We start from the raw sequence: 24,674 nt of genomic DNA, 5'->3' as shown, positions 1-24,674 counted from the left end.
TTGACTAAGTTACGATGTCTGAAGTAGTTGAAGTGTCAGAGAAGGTAGGTCAATGTAAGACATTGACAATATAAGTCAATGTAAGCCATCAACTTGCAGTGTAAAAAAAAAAGCCGAAAAAGCTTAATAGTTTAAAAAGTTGAAAGTTGAAAAACGCAGAGAGATAGCCATCATGTCGTTAAAGAGCTGGACCTTTTGATAGTTTAATGGTTTCTGTAGCTGAAAGTATGCAGGAGCAGTTAACTGCACAAAAAACAAAACGGTCAAACGGAATAAAGAAAACTTAAGGAGAATAGTAGATGTGCTTAAGGAAGCAACCACACTAACTAGCGTCCATTCTTGATAATGCAAAAACAATATACTCAAAGCAACAAAGAAGAACAATTTTAACTAAATAAGTCATTTATCTGATGAAATAATACCATTGGTGAAACCAACTAATATCTAACCATTATTAGTAACTGTGGTATTAGGGGTATAAACCACTCTGGGGTTTTCCCTATTGGAAATAAAAGGGACAATGTTATGTTTTACAGTATTTTCATAATGATGTCGTTCAGCATTTTCCAATAACGGGTCGGAACGTCATGCTACGATTCTTACTCACTGCATTTGTCACAGTTTCTATGGCCATGGGTTGACCACAACGGTTGCCCGCTTGCCCGGGGAAACTAAAAGTAATATATGGGCAAGTTCAGATTGACTTCTGGTTGCCCGAACGGGCAAGTGGATTTTGGGTGGATGCTAATATAAAGGCTATTTATTCAAGTGTTTTTAAAAACTGCAGAACAACCTTTTGTTCCGCCAAATCACACAAAATAGATGTATTTGCAATTGATCAGCGCGCTGTCTTCTCTTCTCTCGGACAGCGAGTTAACAGACACGCATCGCTTCAGCGCGAATATAGCCCCGCCTCCTGTCACTCACGCGCAGTGCGGTCTCTGGCAGTGATTCGACGGTGTTAGCTGAAGGTTAGCCAACACAGCTAGCATCTCAAGTGCAGCGCCTTCGCGACCGGTTTAGGTAGAAGGAAAATGGAGTAGTGATGGAGGAGTGCGGTTTGGAAGTACTTTGGATTGAGGCAAATTACCAAGGAAAGTCATATGCAAGAACACGGTTTTGGGTTTCATGACTGTGCACATGCACAGCAATAGCGATCTTTTTCACGAAATTGGACCCTCACAAACTATATATTATATGAAAGCTGAGCCTCCACTTATTCCGACAGTCCAAACCATATCATTCTGTGACTAAAACTCGCAAGTAACAAATTAAGAAGAAACGTCTCCTTTTCTTTTAACAACCAAAAATGATGTTTTAACTTTGTGATTTTTGTCCACAAAGTTGATTCTGATCGCATAAAACCACCATAATCAGATAATCCAGTGTCTGGGTGAAATCTTGCAATTTAACATGGTGTTTACAATCAATGACTAAGAGAAGGTTTCTTAGGAAAAAGGTAAATTGCCTTCAATCAGAACACATGTTCTTCAGCGCAATCTACTGGCCATATGTGTATTTGCGAGTGTTTGGCTTGGTGCATTTCATTATATTTGCCCTGAACTTTGAATAGAGGTGTCGAGTATCAAAATTGTAAGATATCTACCTTTATTTGTGTCTCATAGTAAGACGGCGCTCCCAACTGATAACGACCAACTGATAATTATTTCAGGTGGAAATGTTATCTTCTACTTATGCTGTGTTCCATGGCTTTATTCACTTTAACCAAGTATTATCCACATTGAATATTTCACTTGCACAACAATCTTTCTTTTGGCACAAAGATGAAATTATCGCCCTTGCAGTTGTGGAGATATACACTATTTACTTTGGGTACGTTCTTTTCTGAAAAAACTTGTCCCCTGATATCGAAAATGGTATAGAATATCGATATTTTTCCAGGTATAGTATCGAAGTTAGAAAATCCAGTATCGTGACTGACGACACTACTAGAAACGCGATTGTGATTATTCAGTTAGACCTACAAGAAACGTGAAAGTTAAAAAAGACATATCTTTGCTACTACCTTGGACATTTAGTTATGTACATTTGCATAAAATCATGCAGGTCTACATATAACTGGGCAATAGCTTTAATAGGTTGCAACGGTGGACTGAAATCACTTCATGGCACGATGTGACCGTTCGATAAATAAGTAAACAAAGAGAAGTTTGTTATTTTTTGAAACACAACATGTGTGGAAGCTAACATTCAGCTTCAGTCTGAGCTACGATGAGTTTTCTGAGCCCCCCAAAACCAGGCCGGGAGCCTGGCAAAAAGAGGCCCCTTCACGATTCTGATTATAATTTGGATGAACATCACATTCGGGCAAGTTGAAGATGACCTGTACTTGCCCGATGGGCAAGTGCTTTTGAAACCTAAGTGTCAACCCCTGTATGGGGATGGACTAGACTGGGTGCCCGCAGCCCATTTTGCCAATAGCAAAACTGTTGTGTCTGGGACTATGACTGACGATGTGAATGCTTGGTTTACTTGATATTATAGTTTGAGTAAATATATGAAACCAAAAAAATCTGGACCACATGCACGCAACACACACACATCCACCGACCTCTTGGATGTGAGAGACGATGGCAGCCTGGGTCTGGATGTCCAACAGCTTTATCTTCTCAATCATCTCCTCCTTGCGCTCGCACTGAACACACACGCGCGCACACACACACACACACACACACACACACACACACACACACACACTTCTAAACATGGATAATATCATTGTACATCAACAACTGAGGAATACTCATCTCAGAGGCAATCCCTTCTTTTCTCTGTGTGTGTGTGTGTTACCTGGACAGCACATCCCAGAATAAGCAGTAGCATTCTCTTCATCTCCTCCATGCTCTTGGCTAAAGGACAACAACAGGTTGCAAACTACGTTACATCTTTGAAACAAGTGCAATATATAGCCATTATGAAAACTTATGCAATTTTACTTTTTCATCTCGTGAAGTATTTTTATTCAGTTATTCAACAATGTATGCAAGAAAAATATTGAGTTTTATATAATGAAAGTTAGATTGCTAGCACAAGCACTAAAAGTCACTTTGCTGTTTTACAAGATGCTGTAGTTAAGAGCTATACTTTGAGTGTAACTTATTAGAAATGCCATAGCCATCCTTCAGCAGGGTGAAATGATGGGTAAGAACCTCATCTGGTTAACTGTGCCTGGCTCTGTGTGAGCCGCCTTTTGAACACTTGGGTAATTCATCTTGCCTTTCCGTCCCATGTGCCTACACACCATTATCATGGCTTCCACATGGGTGAAGGGGTGAAGAACTGAGAGACGGGGCATTTCTTACGGTGGTTTATTTGCAAGGACTTGCAATCTTGGGCTCTCTGATCGATCTGCAGCCACTTTAAACCCTTAAGATTAAACTCTCTACCACAACCCCCGTTATTTCATCAAGGGCAGCGTCCTACCTCTAAGGGATAGAGTTTCAATTCACTTGATAAAACGCAGAATTTCATGACATCTCACTTTATTAATACGAGGTTAGACTATCTATATATATCCGTTTTTCTACATGGCTATGATCCAAAGGTCGCAGACCTTAAACCATCATATGGAATAAACACATGAGCAACAATTGCTAAAAATAACTCTGAACAGCGCAGGCTATTGTACTTGAATACATACACCCTCCGGAAATGCATAGGCCCATGAAAGCGCATTACATGACTGAGTGTGTGTGAATAAATGAAGTGTGTGAGACTGACCCCAGTTGAAATAGTTAAGGACATACTTGTCAGGCAGGTGTTTTTCTTGATAATTTTGTAATTTGCTTTATTGCCATGAGAATCATTGGATTGTATTCGCCCAAGTGCTTTGTAACATCTGTTTAAAAAAGTGTGTTTAGCTGTTCATGCCCGCGTGCGTCTATGTGTGTCTGCGTGTGAGATTGTGCGTGTTACTTGACATTTTGAGAGTGTACTTGTTACCTGACATTGTGAGAGTCTCAGTGTCCGTGTTACCTGACAGTGTGAGAGTGTGAATGTAACCTGACAGTGTTAGGGTGTGTCTCTGTGTTACTTGACAGTGTGTGTCTCTGTGTTACGTGACAGTGTGAGAGTGTGAATGTAACCTGACAGTTTGACAGTGTGTGTCTCTGTGTTGTGTGACAGTGTGTGTCTCTGTGTTACCTGACAGTGTGAGAGTGTGAATGTAACCTGACAGTGTTAGGGTGTGAATGTAACCTGACAGTGTGAGAGTGAGAGTGTGGTACCTGACAGTGTGACAGTGTGTGTCTCTGTGTTACCTGACAGTGTGACAGTGTGTGTCTCTGTGTTACCTGACAGTGTGACAGTGTGTGTCTCTGTGTTACCTGACAGTGTGAGAGTGTGTGTCTCTGCGTTACCTGACAGCGGGTCCTTGGCAATACAGAGGACATCTGGAAGCGTCATGACTATTAACTGCCGTAAAGTCTCCTAAAGCACAGGAGGGGAAAAAGACAAACAAGGGATTTAACAGCAAACTATGATTGTTCAAAAAGAGAAGGAAGCAGAGTGTAGCTGTAGGTTAAGACTTCCATCAGAAAGGATTCATTGACCTCCAATGGGAAGTGACTCAGTCAGCTGACTCTGTACCAGGTTATCAGGGCGTGTGTGTTGGCTGCTAGCCAACAGGAAACATATGTGGTTAGCGGAGTGTGTGTGTAACATACACACACACACACACTTTGTTTTGATCATTTCTTGGGTGTTCTATTTGAAAAGAGATAATCTGGGCCAGAAGAACAAGTGCAACATGCCATGAGGAAGGAATCTTTGCACAAAAAAAAACCTATAAATAAACCAAGTCAAGTATACTGGAATAAAATGCAAACAACCACACACCTCAGCGATATCTCTAAATTGTTGTCTTTTAACACAGCATTTAAATACTTACAAAAATACATCTTCCTGTAGAAGGGGTACGGTTGGCAAAATGACCCGATTAATTAAAACCCTTTGCTCACCATGTCGACGCAAAGCTTTATGATAAAAAAATCGAATAGATCATGCATGCACACATTAACACACACGCTTTTCTTTCTGCTCAGGTGAGGGACAACGAGTACAGGTGTGTTGTGGAGAACCAGGTAATACCTTCAGATACTGTTACACCAACAGGGAACCTGATCACTAGTCTCCCTTGGTGACCACACACACACACAGTGTAAATTAAACATGGGAGCCGGCTCACAGATGTCTTTCAAGAGACGAGAGTCGGAAAAAAAAGATATAGGAGTATTGCAATAGTGTCCTGCTCCAACAAAGAACAGGTAATATAAGACCTTTTGAATTAAAAATAAGGCAGAGAATGGAAAGTACAGCAGAACATATAAACACTCAAATGTTGGAATGCTGAAGACTAGACAGGTTCTTGGATTTTGAATACTGTTACATTATTAACATTATGATAAAGCCTGAATCATATCTTTTCCATGATATTTCCATTTCACTTGGACGAGTCAACATTAACACTCGTTAATGCGTTTACATGAGACAGCTAGATCGGATTAAGCCTTATACCGATTTTGCTACTCGACCGTGTCAATTATCCGAACGTACATGGCCTTAAAGAGATCGGATAATGGCCGGAGCGTGGCTGAATCCACTACCCTAGGTGGCGCTGTAGCCCTTTCAACAAGTGGTTATAGAGCCACTCCCGGTTGGCCTCTACGTCCCAGCAACAACAAACACAGGCGGCAATCGAGAAAGATGCTTTCAGGAGACAGCTGTCAGTTCACTTTGGGTCCATGTCATTTCTCCGACGCTCCATTGTTCCGACCTCTCGGTCGTTTGCGGACTCCTCCGGCGGCGGAGCAGCGGGAGGAGTCCAGCGGGAGGAGTCCAGCGGGAGGAGTCCGCATACGACCGAGAGGTCGTATGCGGACTCCTCCGGCGGCGGAGCAGCGGGAGGAGTCCAGCGGGAGGAGTCCAGCGGGAGGAGTCCAGCGGGAGGAGTCCGCATACGACCGAGAGGTCGTATGCGGACTCCTCCGGCGGCGGAGCAGCGGGAGGAGTCCAGCGGGAGGAGTCCAGCGGGAGGAGTCCGCATACGACCGAGAGGTCGTATGCGGACTCCTCCGGCGGCGGAGCAGCGGGAGGAGTCCAGCGGGAGGAGTCCAGCGGGAGGAGTCCAGCGGGAGGAGTCCAGCGGGAGGAGTCCAGCGGGAGGAGTCCGCATACGACCGAGAGGTCGGAACAATGGAGCGTCGGAGGAACGGCATGAGGGGTATTCCATTAAAGTCCCTAACGAAACCGGCGCTTAGTTGATTAAGCCCGGTTAAAACTAACGCCAACTTCCACTTGAGGCTAAAGCCGTTCCATCAACGCAGTTCAGCCGCGCCTTGCTCAGGTTAGCTCAAGCCAGGCTTACGTTATCGTGGATTACGCACGCTCACGAGATATGTAACCAGCCCAGAACCGTGAATGTCGAATCATGGATCAAATGTCCGATAAGGACCGAGCGGGATCTTTTCCAGAGGCGAACAGAAGCTGCTTGTGGAGGTCTATGAGGAGTACGAGCATATAATCAATCAAAAAGGGAACACCGTTACCATTAAAAACAGGGAGGCAGCCTGGCAATAAAATCGGCGATCTTCTGAATGAATAAGTAGTATTAAGCATTGATGACCAACGTTTAGCGTAGTGTGTACTGAATGCATGTTGATGATGGGGGTTTCACTTTATAGGGGTAATGGCAAGACACCAGCTTCCTCCATCTTCTGTGTCACCTTTTGAAATAAATCGCAGTTTCTCGTTTTCCAATGGCGACAACAATAAAACAAATATTTAAATATTTATAAAGAAATAAGAATTGTTTATATGTCTATGACGACAACAACACGACTACCGTCTTGTACTTCCGGCTCACGTCCCGCGGCCGCTAGATCTCCAGCATGCACAGAACGCAAAATCTGACGCGGGTAGAAACCGGACTATGATCAAGTTATCGAGGTGTTCTTATCCGACCTCGCTTGTCTGTTCATGTACCGATTTCGGTCCGAAGTAGATCGGGTAAAGGTGTTTCCATGCATTTTAAAAGTCTGATTGAGGTCTTATTCGTTTGTTTATCCGATAATGACTCTGAATGTAAACGCACTGACTGATCAGGGCCATTAGCCATCAAGAGAAATGGGACTCTCTTGGTTCCTTTCCCTCATTAATAACATACAGGACCTGAAGCTAGGAAGGACAATGCAAGTAGTTGATCAATTAATGAATGAGTAAATAATGCTCTAACATATGTATATTAAGAAATACATCAATCACAACATTGAAAAGAAGCAATTTCATATAACTTTGTCGTCCGGCATAACCAGCCACTTTCTTGTATCCCCAATAAGGTGATGCTTCATGTTCCACTAAACCACAGCCTTACCAGTCTAATACCCACTCCCGCCACAATGCTAGTCATGCTGAGGTGCTGAACACCTTGCATCCATTGGTCGAAAATGCACGGTAACATTTTTTATTAAAGTCTAGTATGGTTTGTTCACTGAAAAAGCAGATTTCTTGCATAACCTGCACATTTGGGTTTTTATTATTTCACCTCTATCACCTCTACATAATAGGGGTGTAACGATACACGTATTTGTACCGAACCGTCACAGTACAGGCACTTCGGTGTGGTTACAGAGGTGGACCGCAGTGCGTAAATGTGGCGTACATAGCGTTAATATGGCAAATGTAAAGGCTTGTTTTGCAATGCGGAATTTAAAACTTGAAGTTGGAGTTCCCCCCGGACCGTTTAGCCAAAGTATACTACTCCGACTCCGTAATCCGACTCCGTAACTACGGAGACCCCTCAGAAGCTCTCCGTCGGGATGTCGGATACGCAATGCAATTCGCCGCCCGATCGATCTTATATGTTGACTACAAACCATGTAAGCAGTGTTGTAAATAAACTTACAAAGCTTTTCAAATCTTATTTGGTGTTTTATTGGTCTTTAAGGTGCTAAGTAAACAATGTACAAGGCAATTAAGGTGCAAAGTCGAACCGGAGAAGTGATTCCGGAAATGATTTTGCTACGAGGACCAATCAAAGCCCTTGCCATCTCCATTGCGTCGACCAATTGGTCCATGGCGTCGACAGATAGTTTAAAAATATTGACTGCCCACGTAAGCTACGGAGAGGGTCTCCAACAGGCTTTCTGGCTATGGAGAGGGCTCATCGTGTCTACGTACAGAACTTTAACATGCACACACATTTGAAAAGGCAACATTCCAGGTGTTACTATCACCGTTGCTGTGAAAAAAAAACGAGCTGTGCAAACCCAGCTCACGACACTATTTCAACAACCCCCGTGTGGGAATTCAGAAATGCAAATATCATAACCAAGTTTATTGGTGTTTTCATTGCTGCTGATCTACGGCCATTCTTTGTTGACAAACAAGCTGCATTTTCCTCTCAACTATGAACCGTACTGTACTGTAACGTACCGTTACTTCAAAACCGAGGAAAGTACCGAACCGTGACTTTTGTGTACCGTTACACCCCTACTAGATACCATGTATAGGCAAGTTTTGCATGATAACAATCGGTTGTTATTATTGAAAAGATGTCATTTGTAGAATGTACATGTATCATGTATGTTTTTTCTGGAGACAAAATTGATTATTTTAGATTGCTAGCATCGATTTGTTGGAAGTCCTAGCGTTTATGATCAGACTGTTTTGAAAATGAATCAAAGTAAGAGCCCCCTAAGTTCAGTTAATTTGGGCAGTTGAACAGGTATGGATCAAGACAAAGGCACATGATGGTATATGGATGCGTCACTCAACGTTAACCCTAACCCTAACACAAGGTTTAACTGACCCAGTTAAAAGATTAGTCTCCCGGAAATCTTGTTGCAGAGCCACTTTACTCTTGCCTGCTGAGACAGGAGCAAGAGTTGTAATGTAGTCAAAAACTCCCTTACTACCCAGCAGAATACCAGGGTTGGACGAGCCTCTTCTCTGTTGGACCCTTGCCTTTTGCAACACAACAAAACTTAAAAAAATGGATTTTATACTGAAACCCAAGTGTACGTTCATCGAAGATATTGAGGTGCACTGATGCAGTGAATGTGAATAAACACGGACGCACAAACAAGAATGAGCCCAGAGGATGTGAAGTTTCAAACATCCTAGGCAGGCACGGGGGGGGCTTTGTTCTCCTGTTCCCATGGTTACCAAGGAGGGGTAATGCAACAGGCCTATAGGGGCCTAGGGGGGGAGCCAGTGACAGAAAGGAGCAGGAACCAAAAGGAAGGGCATGGCAAGAATAGAGTGAAGAAAGGATTGACTAAATCATCATCATATACATTGATAATAGTTCCAAAAAAGGCCCATATTGATAAGAAAATGCCAGTGACCAAAATAATAATATCCAAACATATCCCTCCTGATAGTATTCTATTTGTTGCAGATCCATTCCGCTCTTGCCTGCTGTTAGTTCATAAAATCTAAAACCTTGGCAATTCATATTGGGAGTGTAAACTAAATAAGAAACCTGAAGTCTGTTGGAAGTCAAGACTTCTGTGCAGTGTTTCAGCGAGGCACACAGAATCAGCCAGTGTCAGGTTACAATGCATTTACACAATAGAAGAGGGTTAGGGTGCGTTGGGAGGCAGGGCACACACACACACACACAAGGGAGCGAGCCCTTCTGCTATTGTTTGCCCAGTAGGTCACCCTCCCACACCCCACCCTACAGAGACCAGAGCCCTTTCTGCCAGCCCAATGAGAAGAGACAGCCTGCCCACATGGTAAAAACCAGCACTTCCACATCTCATCCTTATGACCGGATGGGAGGTTTGATTGTTGAAGTTCTTCTAGATCTGTCTGTCATTAACCATCAACAAACAGATTAACTTACCCTTCTGCCAAGCATGACCCACTTTAAAGAATGTGTAACACACACACGCACACACACACACACACACACACACACACACACACACACACACACACACACACACACACACACACACACACACACACACACACACACACACACACACACACACACACACACACACACACACTGAATAAAGAAGATCTTGGCCATGTTGTCCATCTTAGTCTGATTTAGACAATGTAAACTGCCCTGAAGAAGCGTGTGTGGCATCTTGCTCTTAGACTAGAGAGCTATGAAGTCAGATCACCCAGAGGGAGGCTAAAGTGCTCTTTATAGCACATGCAACATTTCTTCAATCTTTTAAAATAGTTCAAGAATGTTCAACAACATAAAATAGGTTTTGTCTGCAAATAACAATCCATTCAATTCACAAATCGTGTTGTTATTTTTTTTACCGTCTTGGCAGGTCAATTGTTCCGGTTCAATGTTCAATGGCGGCAGCTAACAAAGTCAAAATCGTAATTGTCTCATCCTATTGGCAATTAAGTACAAATCAATGTAGTCAGGTTTTAGATTGTGGAATCAATTCTAGCCCTTTTATATTCTTTTTATAATATAACGTTGAAGTTCAGTCGCAAGAGGTTCTAACGCTTTCACATTGTTCAAGAAATGTACCAATTATTCTAGACATAAATATTTAGCTCACACAAGCACATCATGCATCCTATTATAAAGGTCATATTTAAACTTTGAAATGTTTTCCAAAGTGTGTGTCGGGTTAGTGAGAGCTTAGTCTTAGAGGAAATGTGTGTGTCTAGGGAGTATTCTCATCTTCTTATCACCAGGATGTTTAACAGAGTGTTACATGTAGATATAGGGGGCCAGCATAGCAGCAGCCAAATCCATAAATACACAGGATTTGTGGCTTTCGCTAATGACTCTGTTTAGCTTTAAATGGATGACAGCTTAATCGTTATCTTAATCATATATTCACCATTGGGATTGGAAGCAATTTCCCATTTATATTTAAAAGGCAATAGTAAGCAGGGTCCAAAACTAACTTTTTCACTTACCAGCCAGGCTGGCTGGTAAGTGAAATTTTTTACCAGCCAGGCAGATATTTTACCAGCCAACCAAATAAAAATTGCTTTTAAGTGTTGTGAATTGCTATCAGTATTATTTAACATGTCATTTGGGTCTAATATGCGATTCTCAATCAATATTTTATTGTATATGCACTAATACTAGTAGCAATGTATGTTAAAATATGAATCACTGTTTCTGATTTTAGCTCAACCAGACTGCAACAGCCCTATATAAACATGAATATCTGACCAGTGGTGGACAAAGTATTCAAAGACATGACTTAAGTGAAAGTTCTTTTTTTTTAATTCATGTAAAACCATAACCGTAACCCTAATATTCATTCTTCCGGATTCCACCTACGAAAAACACCGGTCACATACAAAGCGGGGAACATAGGGATGACCCCGTTAGATCGGTCTAGCACACAGTCTATACATTATTTTATCACAGGGAGTAAGTTGTAACGTTACGATGGATGGTTTCCATTTGATAACGAGCGAACGAAGCCATAATATTGATAACTCAGAACGACAACTCACTTCACTCAGTTCAGACAACTATACGCTCAATATACAGCAGTTAGGAACCAATCAGATCGCTTGATTTATGCCACCCGTTTTATATATATATATATTTACGTAATTTACCGTTAAAATATTATTAATATATTCGGGCGCAAACAATCCCAGAATGCACTCGCCCGTGATGTGGGCGGGGCGTGATGTCACGCCCCGCCTTCCCGCAGGCCGCAGCGAGACGTACTTGGAGAACTCTGCTGGAAAGACACGTTACTCTGTCAGGAAACTAGCAGTTCTACTGGGCGCGCCAAACAACACCAATGAGTACGCTGAATGGTGGCATCACGCGCTTACGTGCCAAAAGATCGTCTCTGCTGAAAAGACACATTACTCTGTCAGGAAACTAGCAGATACCAGCGTCGTTCTCCTCCAGTAACGAAAAATTAAATTTTCGCCGGTAAAAAAAATAATAACTCGCCAGAGTGGCGAGTGGTCTTAAACATTTACCAGCCAGAGACAAAATCTACTCGTAATTGGCGAGTGGCGAGTGTTAGTTTTGGACCCTGATAGTAAGGCACAGAAAATCCACACACAAAACAAGAATGAACCTTCAGAAGTCAACAGCAGAAAGAGCTGTGGTCTAGGATTTGAAAGTGAATAGCTGGCATATTGTTAGAATTGATTATGATCCGATTCTGTTATTCAGCTATAAATGGTAATTTGGGAATATCAGCGTGTGTACTTGGCCATGGCGGAGTACGATAGGCAGTGGAAAAAGCCACATACAGCAGGTTTACTGTTTTGTTCACAGATTGGTCTTCAATGCTAGTGAGAGGCCTGAGGATAATATCTCCAGTCTGTTGGCTCCTGGTCTTCACTGATAGTGAGAGGCCTGAGGATAATATCTCCAGTCTGTTGGCTCCTGGTCTTCACTGATAGTGAGAGGCCTGAGGATAATATCTCCAGTCTGTTGGCTCCTGGTCTTCACTGATAGTGAGAGGCCTGAGGATAATATCTCCAGTCTGTTGGCTCCTGGTCTTCAATGCTAGTGAGAGGCCTGAGGATAATATCTCCAGTCTGTTGGCTCCTGGTCTTCACTGATAGTGAGAGGCCTGAGGATAATATCTCCAGTCTGTTGGCTCCTGGTCTTCACTGATAGTGAGAGGCCTGAGGATAATATCTCCAGTCTGTTGGCTCCTGGTCTTCACTGATAGTGAGAGGCCTGAGGATAATATCTCCAGTCTGTTGGCTCCTGGTCTTCACTGATAGTGAGAGGCCTGAGGATAATATCTCCAGTCTGTTGGCTCCTGGTCTTCACTGATAGTGAGAGGCCTGAGGATAATATCTCCAGTCTGTTGGCTCCTGGTCTTCACTGATAGTGAGAGGCCTGAGGATAATATCTCCAGTCTGTTGGCTCCTGGTCTTCACTGATAGTGAGAGGCCTGAGGATAATATCTCCAGTCTGTTGGCTCCTGGTCTTCACTGATAGTGAGAGGCCTGAGGATAATATCTCCAGTCTGTTGGCTCCTGGTCTTCACTGATAGTGAGAGGCCTGAGGATAATATCTCCAGTCTGTTGGCTCCTGGTCTTCACTGATAGTGAGAGGCCTGAGGATAATATCTCCAGTCTGTTGGCTCCTGGTCTTCACTGATAGTGAGAGGCCTGAGGATAATATCTCCAGTCTGTTGGCTCCTGGTCTTCACTCATGTATTGAAAGACAATTTTCTCCGGGGAAAGGGTTGTATAGAAAAAATATTGGTTGATGTATGCATGAAAACGCATTATGTATAGAGACAGAATCAGCAGTCGCTTTTACAGCAAACGGCTTTTGTGTTGTACGTGTGTTTGTCTAGATAAAAATAGCATGTCCCCTCAAGAGTCAATGCATAGCCATAAGCATGTGTCTGTTGACACAAAAGTAGCATGTCCTTTACCATTCATGGACATAAGCATGGTGTTTTGTTGCTCATGTTTTCAAAGCTATACCCATGACGCCTGTGAAACGTCCACCAATACAGCTCCTCATCCCCAAGATCAATCATCTACCAACCTTCGCAAATCCAGACGATATACAAGACAGGGGGAAAATTGAACAGTTCAAACTAAAGTTCAATAATGCGATTGTGGAACTGCTCCACTTGCCCTGCGCACATTGAAGTGCCTGGCTTTAAATGCGAGGGCCTTGGACGTAATCCAATCCATAGAAGAAAGTTTAGTCCGGTGTCATTGTGGTTTTAGGTGTTGATGTTCTTTGGATGTTGACAGTAAAGTAAAAGTTCTTCTGCTTCAGTAAAAAATAGCAGTGCAGCGCAGCTCCCGTTTGAATGCTACCTGCCAACGTGCACCGTGCAGTCAGAGCCAAGGTGGGTTCTACTCCACAGGCATAGGCCTGTCGCGATAAGCAATAAATCAATTAATTGCGCGATAAATTAAAATGAGCGCTAATTTTTTGCCGGCCGCAATAATTTCCATTCACACTCTTTTTTTTAAATCATTGCTTTATAGGCCTAATCTGCGAAGAAATCTATGCCATAAACAGAAATATTATAGGCCTTTATTACACGGGTCTTCTCAATGCCGTGGAACGCTCCGTTCACTTGCATAGATAGTAGTCCGGTAACTTGTCAACCCCAGCGTCTTCGGTTGCTAAGCAACGTCAACGTCTTTGGCGGACTATTGCTCTGCTGATCAACACTACGAATGCTGCTAACGAATAAATTGTAAAAAGATACCGTGTGAAGTTATTTTTTCGTTTTGGCAAGTAGCCGTGTAATAAGCGGGATGAGGTATAGAACGTCGCCAGTCATTATGGAAAATAAGCCCCTTCAGGGCGAAGCAAGACACCGGCTCGCCCTGTCGGGGCTTATTTTCCCAATAATGACAGCCGTTCTATACATTATATATTTATTATATATATTTAGCAGAGTAGGCCTAAGTAACAATTGTCGGGTTGAAATCGGGCGCCGGCTCATAATTACAGGGCACCTCCAGCATTTTTTGTTAAAATAGACTGAGTCCATTTTATTTATTGTTTTTGGTTGTTTTGTTAATTTATTCTGGATATTTTTAATGTCTTCCAGACGTCCAGTTCCAGTGTTCTTTAAAAATAAAAGTTTATTGATCTTCGAAAGGGTGTACTTGCATTATTATGCCATTATCATTATATTAGTTGAAAAACGGCAATATTATCGCTTATCGCATTAATTTCTGGTTATTAAAAATTGGTAATCGTAACAGGCATACACAGGCAGCAGGGTGTGCTTACCTGGTAATAACTGTGGATTTGTCTGGTGAGTACAGTCAGGTTGTAGAGACGAAGGGACACATCATTGTTCACGTTCTTATTCAGGCGCTGATTGGTTGGGCTAGGGTCACTATGGAGACACAAAAAGAGCAGTCTTTATTAACACCCAGATGTAATGAGAAATATAATTGGATAAAGTTGAACATGAATACACCGGTACAGTGAAATGTACTAGTGCTTACAGATACAGTGGAGCTGACCTAGACACACACACACACACACCAACAAAAACAGTTAGACACCCACAAGGTTGTGTGTGTGTTTTCCTAATAACTGATTTGCATAGGGGAGGGAGCAGGGAGGGGCTTTGTCTGCATGGTTGACCTACTAATGCAAGAGGATTGGTTGTTTAAGGTCCATTTGAATCTCCTGTTCACAGACACCATGGAGAACAATTACTTTGTTGCTCAATGTTAAAATGAAGCAGGCCACTTCCAAACATGGCTGTCATAATTGTTTCTTTTGGCAGTGCTTAGGTGTTTAGTTCTTCTTTCCAGATAAAAGCGTTGGGTTGGCCTATAATGGTTCAATAGAGTGCATAAAGTACATCAATAGGACACGAAAAGCAGCAAAGCAAATTAAGTTACAGGAGAATACAAATACATAAGGCACTGATAACTAAGTATCAAATCAGTTAGAAAGGATGCATAGCAAAACCTTTAGCAAGGATGTGGTCACACACAGGAAACGTTTACTCACTCAACCCTTTCATACTATCTGGACTCCTCAATGCACCTGCACACCAAAGCAAGCTCTCTTTCGACACTGTGTGCCGCTACCTACATCTGTGTCATGATCTTGTGTAGAAAGACGCCGTCCACCAACTCCATGAACAGGTTGACCCGCTCCTCCGAGCTCACCCCGTCTGGGGAACCCAACGGACCCAACGTCTGGATCTAGCAACCAGAGAGAGAGACAGAGAGAGAGAGACAGAGACAGAGAGAGAGAGACAGAGACAGAGAGGGAGGGATGAAAATGTAATCAAACAATAGTATACTACTTTCATCATAGGATGAAATCAAACAATGACTCTAAAAAGTGTAACATGGAAAACCTTCACTGACACGTCAGGGGAAACTCCCGACACTTTTTAATGTGCGGCTGTGTGCATGATAATCGCTGTGCAAATAATAACAAAGCCAGGAAAATGTGGATGGATGGCTGGCTGTCTGGCCTGTGAGCTAGCCTAACAGGATAAGAGGTCACGGAAAAGCAGGAAGTAGGCCTACATCAAGTCCAATGACCTGCGCTGATGGACTTGACGACTTTGGGGAATAAAAGAACCTGACGCAGTGCAAATTAAACCAAAAAAGGTATTTGTGAATCAACATGAAAACATCATGGATTCAGGATTAGGGTCACAGTATCTCGCTTTGCATCATGACACCAAGCTCACAATGCAGACATCAAGATCAGACCATCTGGGTCAACACATAATCATTAAACGTATGAGGGGTTTACCACCTAGGAGGTAGGTCTGAGAACCTCAGTAGTGACCTCCTACTAGAGGAAGTTATGAACCGTAGGTCTGAGAACCTCAGTAGTGTACTCCTACTAGAGGAAGTTATGAACCGTAGGTCTGAGAACCTCAGTAGTGAACTCCTACTAGAGGAAGTTATGAACCGTAGGTCTGAGAACCTCAGTAGTGAACTCCTACTAGAGGAAGTTATGAACCGTAGGTCTGAGAACCTCAGTAGTGACCTCCTACGGTGTTGAACTGAAACGTTGTGGCACAACATCCACTGTCTCCAATACCTTTAAACACGTAGAAGGACAAAAGTTGACACATCCACTGAACTGACTGTTGATGGACCGGCCAGGAGAAGCATATTCAGTATATAGTAGAAACAGGAGATGTAAAACACAACCCCATGTTGAAAAGCCCATAGATTCTTCAGATGTATTGAGAAATATAATTGGATAAAGTTGAACATGAATACACCGGTACAGTGAAATGTACTAGTGCTTACAGATACAGTGGAGCTGACCTAGAGCCCTTCAGAGATAAGGTCATTGACCTGACTGAGTGAGAGAGTGAAACACCCCTCACCCATAAGAGTGAAACACCCCTCACCCATAAGAGTGACGAACCCCTCACCCATAAGAGTGAAACACCCCTCACCCATAAGAGTGAAACACCCCTCACCCATAAGAGTAACGAACCCCTCACCCATGAGAGTGAAACACCCCTCACCCATAAGAGTGAAACACCACTCACCCATAAGAGTGAAACACCACTCACCCATAAGAGTGAAACACCCCTCACCCATAAGAGTGAAACACCCCTCACCCATAAGAGTGACGAACCCCTCACCCATGAGAGTGAAACACCCCTCACCCATAAGAGTGAAACACCCCTCACCCATAAGAGTGAAACACCCCTCACCCATAAGAGTGAAACACCACTCACCCACACCACCAACGGCGACTCCATGAATTGGACCAACAACTCTGATAAAGTCAGATCCATGTTGATTGTCTACAGAACGATGCTTTCACACGTTCCTCGCTGGTCCTCACTGGTCCTCGCCGGTCCTCATCGGTCGTCACCGCTTCAGCTCACAAACTGTGCTCTGAAGCGGTTCCCGAAACATCGTAAAAGTAACTGCGACGAAAGCAACCGTTGGTCCGAACTTCGCACGACACTTCTGTGTTGCCAAGGAGATCCGATTCAAACCGTAAGAAGACCTGTTGAAAGTTTTTTTTGTCATAAAGCTCAATAAAACGCCAGGATTAACCGATATTAAACCAAATCAAAGCGTGTTGGCGGGTTTTACACGTTATTTCCCTATTCCTATATCCTTTGTTTGGAGTGTCATTGTATAGTCAATGCTACACGAGGAAGAGTGACACTAAGCGAGGTCGGGTTTGACGGACAGGGAAGAGGGCCAATGCAGTGCAGAAAGCTGTAGTCCCGCCTCTTGGATAAAATAGCCAATCAGTTACCCTGAACGAGGTCGGGTTTGACGGACAGGGGTGAGGGCCAATGTAGAGCAGAGAGATGGTAGTCCGTCTCTCAGATGATATGGAGCGGCGAAGTCACGCCCTTTCCGGTAGAGCTCATGGGCCCTATGAGATCGAAAAATATGAATGGGTTTCAATGGAGAGAAAGTAATTATCTTCTGGTCCCAGTCTTTATATGCCCCGGATTACACATATGTTGTTTGTGGATTTAAATGATAATTTTTCATGTCAAGAGTTTGACCGTTTAATGTGCAATTGTTCAGTTAAAGGCTGTAGAGAAAACACAATGAGAAAGACTTCAAGTGACGTCACGCTTCGTCTGTGACGTCACGCTCCCTGCGACTGGTGTGGACAAGACCGACAATATCCCCATTGGCATAACTGAAACTCTCCACATGCCCCAACTTATAATGGTTTTCAACTCTTTCGATGCTTTTATCCTCCCCTTGGAAAAAAGGGGTGAAGTGGAGCAGAAATCGCCCTTTCCGATAGAGCCCATGGGACCTATGAGATCGAAAAATATGAATGGGTTTCAATGGAGAGAAAGTAATTATTTTCTGGTCCCAGTCTTTTATATGCCCCGGATTACACATGTGTTATTTGTGGATTTAAATGATAATTTTTCATGTCAAGAGTTTGACTGTTTATTGTGCAATTGTTCACTTCAAGGCTGTAGAGAAAACACAATGAGAAAGACTATATACATGCCTCGTATGTGACTGGAAAAAATGTAAAATGTATACGAAATACCAAAATGTATACGCACATTTCCCGGGGAAATGTGCGTATACATTTTGGCATCTCTAGCTATCTCGAAAAGGCAGGAAAAGTGGCGTGACCTCCAACAGAGTAAATGTACATAAGACAGAGGTTTGTTTCTAGTCCCCATTTTTTGTGGGATGGAGGTGTACATTTGTGGCTTAAGGTGTGTAGACACAACCCTGTAGGTCTGGGAAGAACTTCAGGCCAAAATCTTGCAAGCGAGCCGCTGGGTGAGGTGCAACGAGATGGAGCACTTGCGGAGTCATTTCCTGTAGGGCTGGAGCAACAGGTTGATGCGTATGCGTCCTTTGAGACCCCCTTTGATATATAAGACCCCAATGCATAGCTTACTTGTAAATGTTCTCGACTCAGTCACCCATTGCATCACTTCCTTTAGGGCTTCGGCCTCCTAATTGATCATTGTAGTATAATTGAATGCCCTCTTTCATATAAATGATACCACCACCACTGGGAGGTGGCAACCATTCTCCATATCCATATGGGGAGGGGGGGGTGCTTGTTGACAGTAGGGGTACACTAGACATAAATAGGAAGCACACTCAGGAGGAGGAATGACCTCTCACACATGTTTAATTAATTGTTTCAAATAACCCTGCCTCGTTAAATCAATGAGCTTGGTGTTCAACTGTGTCTCATCAAAATTACGTTCCCAGAGAACTATTCGGCATTCTCAATTACGTTTGTCTGAAAAACGTATTTTGTCCATGATTACGTTTTATTGAACATATCGCAAATACGTTCGTTCTCAGCCTATTTTTTGCTGTTTATTTACCTCTAGGATTATGTTTGGTTGAAACGTATCCCAGATATGTTAAATGTCAACATATCACACATTATTGTCATTAAGGCATATTTCCCTTTCGGGGAACGTTTCATTTAACGTATTTTGTCCTTGATTACGTCTTATTGAACATATTGCAAATAGGTTCGTTCTCAACATATTTTTTGTTATTTATTAAGGCTACCTCTTGGATAATTTACATTTCATTTAAACGTATCCTCAGTAGGCTACGTTAAACATCGATAACACATTGTCATTGTCAAGGTAGGGGAGAGCCGGGTCGATTGAAACACTTTTCAGTTAAACGTCTTTTTCAAAGATGACGTTACGTATATAAATAATTCTAACATGTGATCAACAACTCACATGTGTGTTCTCTTAGTTACAAGTGTAATTTAATACATATGTTGGATGATCAAGCTGTTTTTTACCTTTGAACGTAAGTAGACATTCGTCCCACACATGCGGGACGAATGAAACAGCATATTTTAAAAATAAACTATTGACCTTACTCTTGTTTTTATGTAACATACCGGACAACATACTAGTGTACTCGTCATTGCTAAAATTGCACATAATTCTGCATAATATAAATAGGTCAAAATATATTTTTGGCCCTTGCGTAATTGTCAAGATGCACATTTAGATTAAAACTCACTTTTCTTCTTTTGGACGACTAAATTTGCATTAAATGTACTTATTTCCCTGTCCTAAATCATGTTTAGGGATACACAGTTGAACATCCTTTTATTTATTTCAAACAAAATCTATTGTGCCGGTTATAGCCAGGGGACCTAGCTGCTTCACTGCCCTCCGCTTGAGGTAGCATGACAACGTGACATGGTTAATGTTGTTGGCCAATGCTGCCTGCCCCACTGAGCTCCCAGAACAGACCTGGCTGCAGGCCCTGGCATACCCCCCTGCAGGAACCAGCCCACGGGAGGTGCTTCTTCTTCTGACTCGCGGCATTTTTCTCTCTTGGTAATAATCTGTTGATGCATGTGATAAACACGTTTTGTTCTGTGGCAACCCGGTCCCGACACAGCGGCCATGGAAGCCCAGGGGACAGGTGGTGCAGGGGTCTACCACCCTTCTCCCCCAGAGGGCGCCGGGGACCGCATCGTTGCGGCCCCACTCAAGGAAAAGGGGAAACACCTGCGAGGCAGAGGGACCAGAAGCAGGTGAGACAGATAAAGGGCAGTAGAGACGGGCTAATGAGAAAACCGTGTGGGTCCAGTATAGGGTCGCGGACCGGATCGAGATTCGCTTCCCGGACGGACCACGGCGCGAGAGACCAGGACCCGAGGAGGCCATCGGGCCACCCAGACGGATCGCCGCCTCCCACGATCGGGACAAGATCGAGGGAGAGTGAACGAGCGAGGACCGGAACGTCCACAGAGGCTCAGGGAGCCCAGACTTTGATTTCTAGTTCTGCCGGGATGGGAGAATCCCCCTTTTGTATAATTTACCTTGAATAAATGCGCCGTTGCCGGCTGCTTTCGCAACAGAGACGTGTATTGATTGGGGGGAGGCGGGACAGGACGGAACCGGGTTGCCACACATGGTGGAGGATGCGGGCAACGCGAGTTGTTTTTGGAACGCCCGACCCCCAAAATGCAGAACCCCGATGGAGCCACGGCCACCGCCCTGAGAGACGCAGCAGAGGAAAGGGCCCTCCTCCGACAGGCGGTCCTACGGCTGGAAATGCGTGCAACGGTGGCCTCGCCGATCTCGGCGCCAACCAGCCACCTCACCAAGCTAGGACCCGAGGACGATGTGGAGGCCTATCTCGAAACTTTCGAGAGGACGGCCCGGAGAGAAGAATGGCCAGAGGACCAGTGGGCCCACATTTTAGCCCCCTTCCTCACTGGACCTGCCCAGCAGGCGAGTCAGGACCTAGCCCCAGAACAGGCAAGCCAGTACCGGGTCCTCAAGCAGGCGGTTCTGGCGTATTATGGCCACAGCCTTGCTGCCCGGGCCTAGCGGTTCCACAACTGGCAGTTCGACCCCAGGGGCACCGTGAGATCCCAGATCGCGCAGCACGCTAGCCTCATCAGAAGGTGGCTCAAGGGAGACGACGGTCCCAGCGCTCTCGTTCGGGTGCTAGTGGATAACACCATCCGCCAGCTTCCTCCGGACGCCCAGAGAACCCCCGCCACCAACCATCCAAACACGGTGGACGAGCTGATCCGCCAGTTGGAGAACTGGCAGGTGGAACGACAGCTGAGCGGCGCCGCCCGGCCCCCGGTCCAACCAATCGAGACCCGTAGGGACCGACGGGGACAGGGACCCCCGACACCATGACAGCAACCGAACAGTCTGCCAGCCTAGGGATGGCCGAGAGCTCTCCCCTCACGGAGCTCTCGGACTTTCCCCCTACCGGGGGGGGGTCAGACCAGCCCGGACAGTTCGCCACCGCCCAACTACGGGACGACGCTCTGATACACGCCTGGAGCCACGTCCTCTCCCATGACGGTCAGGCCAGGGACTCGGTGAGTACCCTACCGCACCCACATTTCTGCACCAGGACAGGCCTCCTTTATCGGGTAGCAGAGAGGGGGGGAGGGATAATAGAACAGTTGGTGGTGCCTCGGCTGTACATCAGTAAGGTCCTCTTCTTGGCCCATACGCACGTCTTAGGGGCCCACCTAGGCATGGACAAAACTAGGGATCGGATCCTAGACAGGTTCTACTGGCCCGGGATAAAAAAGGACATCATAGAGTTCTGCCAGTCGTGCCCGGAGTGTCAGCGCACTGCCCCTTGACCCTCGACCCGGAGCCCGTCAATACCCATGCCCATCCTAGAGGTACCCTTTGACCGACTGGCACTAGACATTGTGGGGCCTCTCCCGAAGACCAGAAGGGGCCACCGATATATTTTAGTCATGGTGGACTATGCCACCCGCTACCCAGAAGCTCTGCGCCTCCGCGCCGCAACCGCTAACCGGGAGCTAATGCTGCTTTTCAGTCGGGTGGGGATAGCACGGGAGATTTTAACGGACCAGGGGTCATGTTTTATGTCCAGAGTGTTAAAGGAGCTGCTTAGTCTCCTACAGGTGACGCAGCTGAGGACGTCGGTATATCACCCCCAGACGGACAGCTTGTTGGAAGATTCAACAAAACCCTTAAGCAGATGCTGAGGAAGGCCATGGAGACGGACGGGAAAAACTGGGACCAGCTACTCCCCCACGTCCTCTTCGCCGTTGGAGAGGTACCCCAGGCCTCCACAGGGTTCTCCCAATTCCAATTACTATATGGACGGCGGTCAAGGGGACTCCTGGACCTGGCTAAAGAGGCGTGGGAAAGCCGACCCTCTTGGCCACAGTCCAGCAGAGCGAACAGCGCCCTCTGTCAGATGTCTTCCCTGAAGAGCAACCTTTTCATGGTAATGCCTCACCAATAAGGTTGCTACGTGGTGCTTTTTGGGGACGATGATTGGGTGTTTCTCTTCCCAGGGTAAGTCGGCCAAAGGAATCAGTCCTCCAACTCTTAGCAGGCCGTCTGCGTCCACAATTGGATTTAGTTTCCTCAGAAGACTGGACTTTGGGACAACTTCACCTCTGGAAAGGCATTTCATCTCCTCAGCAAACGCATCATGTTGAGCATTTCTGATGATTATTAGTTTTGCTTGTGTCATCTCATTCATATTGTTGATTGAGTCCTTTGTGTAGGACCTGGCCTTGTGTATGAGCTTGGTAACGGCTCGACTGAGTGACTTCCAGCTGGAGAAGCGTTCAAATCGGTTTGACCCCAGCTGACCTTCAAAGGCCTTGGTTATAAAGGCTTGGACCTGTGGACGTATGTCTATGTCCGCTTCAGGGTCAATTAGCTCAAATGCCTCTGGCTGTGGGGTGTCTTTGGCTAAGAAAGCTGGACCTTTGAGCCAGTTGGTGTCTTTCAACATGGCTGCTGGCACTGAACGAGTTCCATGGTCTGCAGGGTTGTGTTCAGTGCTGACAAAGTGCCACTGTTTAGGGCTTGTGGACTTCCTGATGCGAGTGACTCTGTTGGTTACATATACATGAAATCGTCTGCTATCGTTGTTGATGTAGCCCAATACGATTCGGCTGTCTGTGTAGAATGTGACCTTGTGGATGTCTGTGTTGAGTTCTTCTGTGATTAACTCCGCCATTTCAACAGCCAAGAAAGCACCATAAAGTTTGAGCCGTGGTACAGTGTGTGGAGGATGAGGGGCCAGCTTTGACTTGCCTATGACGAATCCAATGTGAGTGTGTCCATTTTCATCTGTTGCTTTAAGATAGGCCACTGCTGATATGGCCATAGTGGAAGCATCAGAGAAGACACAGAGTTCTCTGTGTTTGGTGGAGCACAAAGAAACAGGCACATAAGGTCTTTCAATCTGAAGCTGCTCATGCTCATGGAGTGAGTCGGTCCACATTTTCCACTGTCCCTCTTTTAGTGCTGGCAGGGGAGCATCCCATTCAGCTTGTTCGGCAGACAGCTCCCTGACTAAGGCCTTTCCTTGAATTGTGACAGGTGCCACATAGCCCAGGGGGTCATAATGCCCATTTGCAGTAGACAGGATTCCCCTTCTAGTAAATGGATCTTCTCTCTGGATACGCGGAAAGTGAATGTGTCTGACTCCAAGTAGTTCCAAGTAAGTCCCAAGCTGCGCTGCAGTGGCAAGGGGTCAGCAGTTAGCTCCAGATCCACTAAGTTTTTGGCCTGCTCCTCAGGGGGAAAGGCATCCATCACAGTGCGGATGTTAGAGGCTATTTTGTGTAGCTTAATGCTTGACTCTGCTAACATTTCTTTTGTACTTTGCAGGATGGCAATGGCCTTTTCGTCAGTGGGGAATGAGGAAAGCCCTTCATCAACATAGAAGTTTCTCATGACAAACTGTCTGGCTTTGCTGCCGGGTTCCTTTTCTCCATGCAGGGATGCTTTTCTCAGGCTGTAGATGGCTACCGCAGGGGAAGGAGAGTTGCCGAAAACATGTACCTTCATGCGGTACTCAGTGATGTGTTTGTTTGGGTTGTTATCTTCAAACCACAAAAAATCTCAGAAAATCTCGATGCTGTTTCTGGATGATGAAGCAGTAGAAAGTCTGCTGCACATCGGCTGTTACTGCTACAGGCTCTCTGCGGAAGAGCATCAGCACCCCCAGTAAGGTGTTCTTCATATCAGGCCCACTGAGAAGGATGTCATTGAGGGAGGTGCCTTCGTGCTTCGCACTGGAATCAAACACTACCCGTATCTGGTCCTTTTTCTGTGGGTGATAAACACTGAATATTGGTAGGTACCAGCACTATTGTTGAGGCCTCAGCTCTGGAGCAGGCTCTGCTTGGTCTGCGTCAAACATGGCTTGCATGAAGTTGAAGAAGTGTTCTTTCATGGCACTTTTCTTCTCCAGCATGCGACGGAGGG

At 44.9% G+C, this 24,674-nt stretch overlaps 1 protein-coding gene across 4 annotated transcripts in view; it reads right to left on the bottom strand.

Moving 5' to 3' along the window:
* ccdc88c (coiled-coil domain containing 88C) overlaps positions 1 to 17,603 on the bottom strand; it is an 83,655-nt gene extending 66,052 nt beyond the window's left edge. For all 4 annotated transcript variants that reach the window (XR_013812475.1, XM_079752495.1, XM_079752496.1 and 1 more), the window contains exons 1-6: positions 17,169 to 17,603; positions 15,542 to 15,654; positions 14,720 to 14,828; positions 4,380 to 4,449; positions 2,812 to 2,870; positions 2,573 to 2,656 (exon numbers count right to left, since the gene is read on the bottom strand). Coding sequence is in view for 3 of the 4 variants with exons in the window: in XM_079752495.1 (XP_079608621.1) it covers positions 2,573 to 2,656; positions 2,812 to 2,870; positions 4,380 to 4,449; positions 14,720 to 14,828; positions 15,542 to 15,654; positions 17,169 to 17,228 (495 nt within the window). In the remaining variant the exon portion in view is untranslated. The remainder of the gene's footprint in view (positions 1 to 2,572; positions 2,657 to 2,811; positions 2,871 to 4,379; positions 4,450 to 14,719; positions 14,829 to 15,541; positions 15,655 to 17,168) is intronic.
* Positions 17,604 to 24,674: the final 7,071 nt, after the last annotated feature.

This window comes from Pollachius pollachius, assembly GCF_949987615.1.
Source record: "Pollachius pollachius genome assembly, chromosome: 15".
Taxonomy (NCBI): Eukaryota; Metazoa; Chordata; class Actinopteri; order Gadiformes; family Gadidae; genus Pollachius; species Pollachius pollachius.
This window is presented reverse-complemented; position numbering and strand designations above follow the sequence as displayed.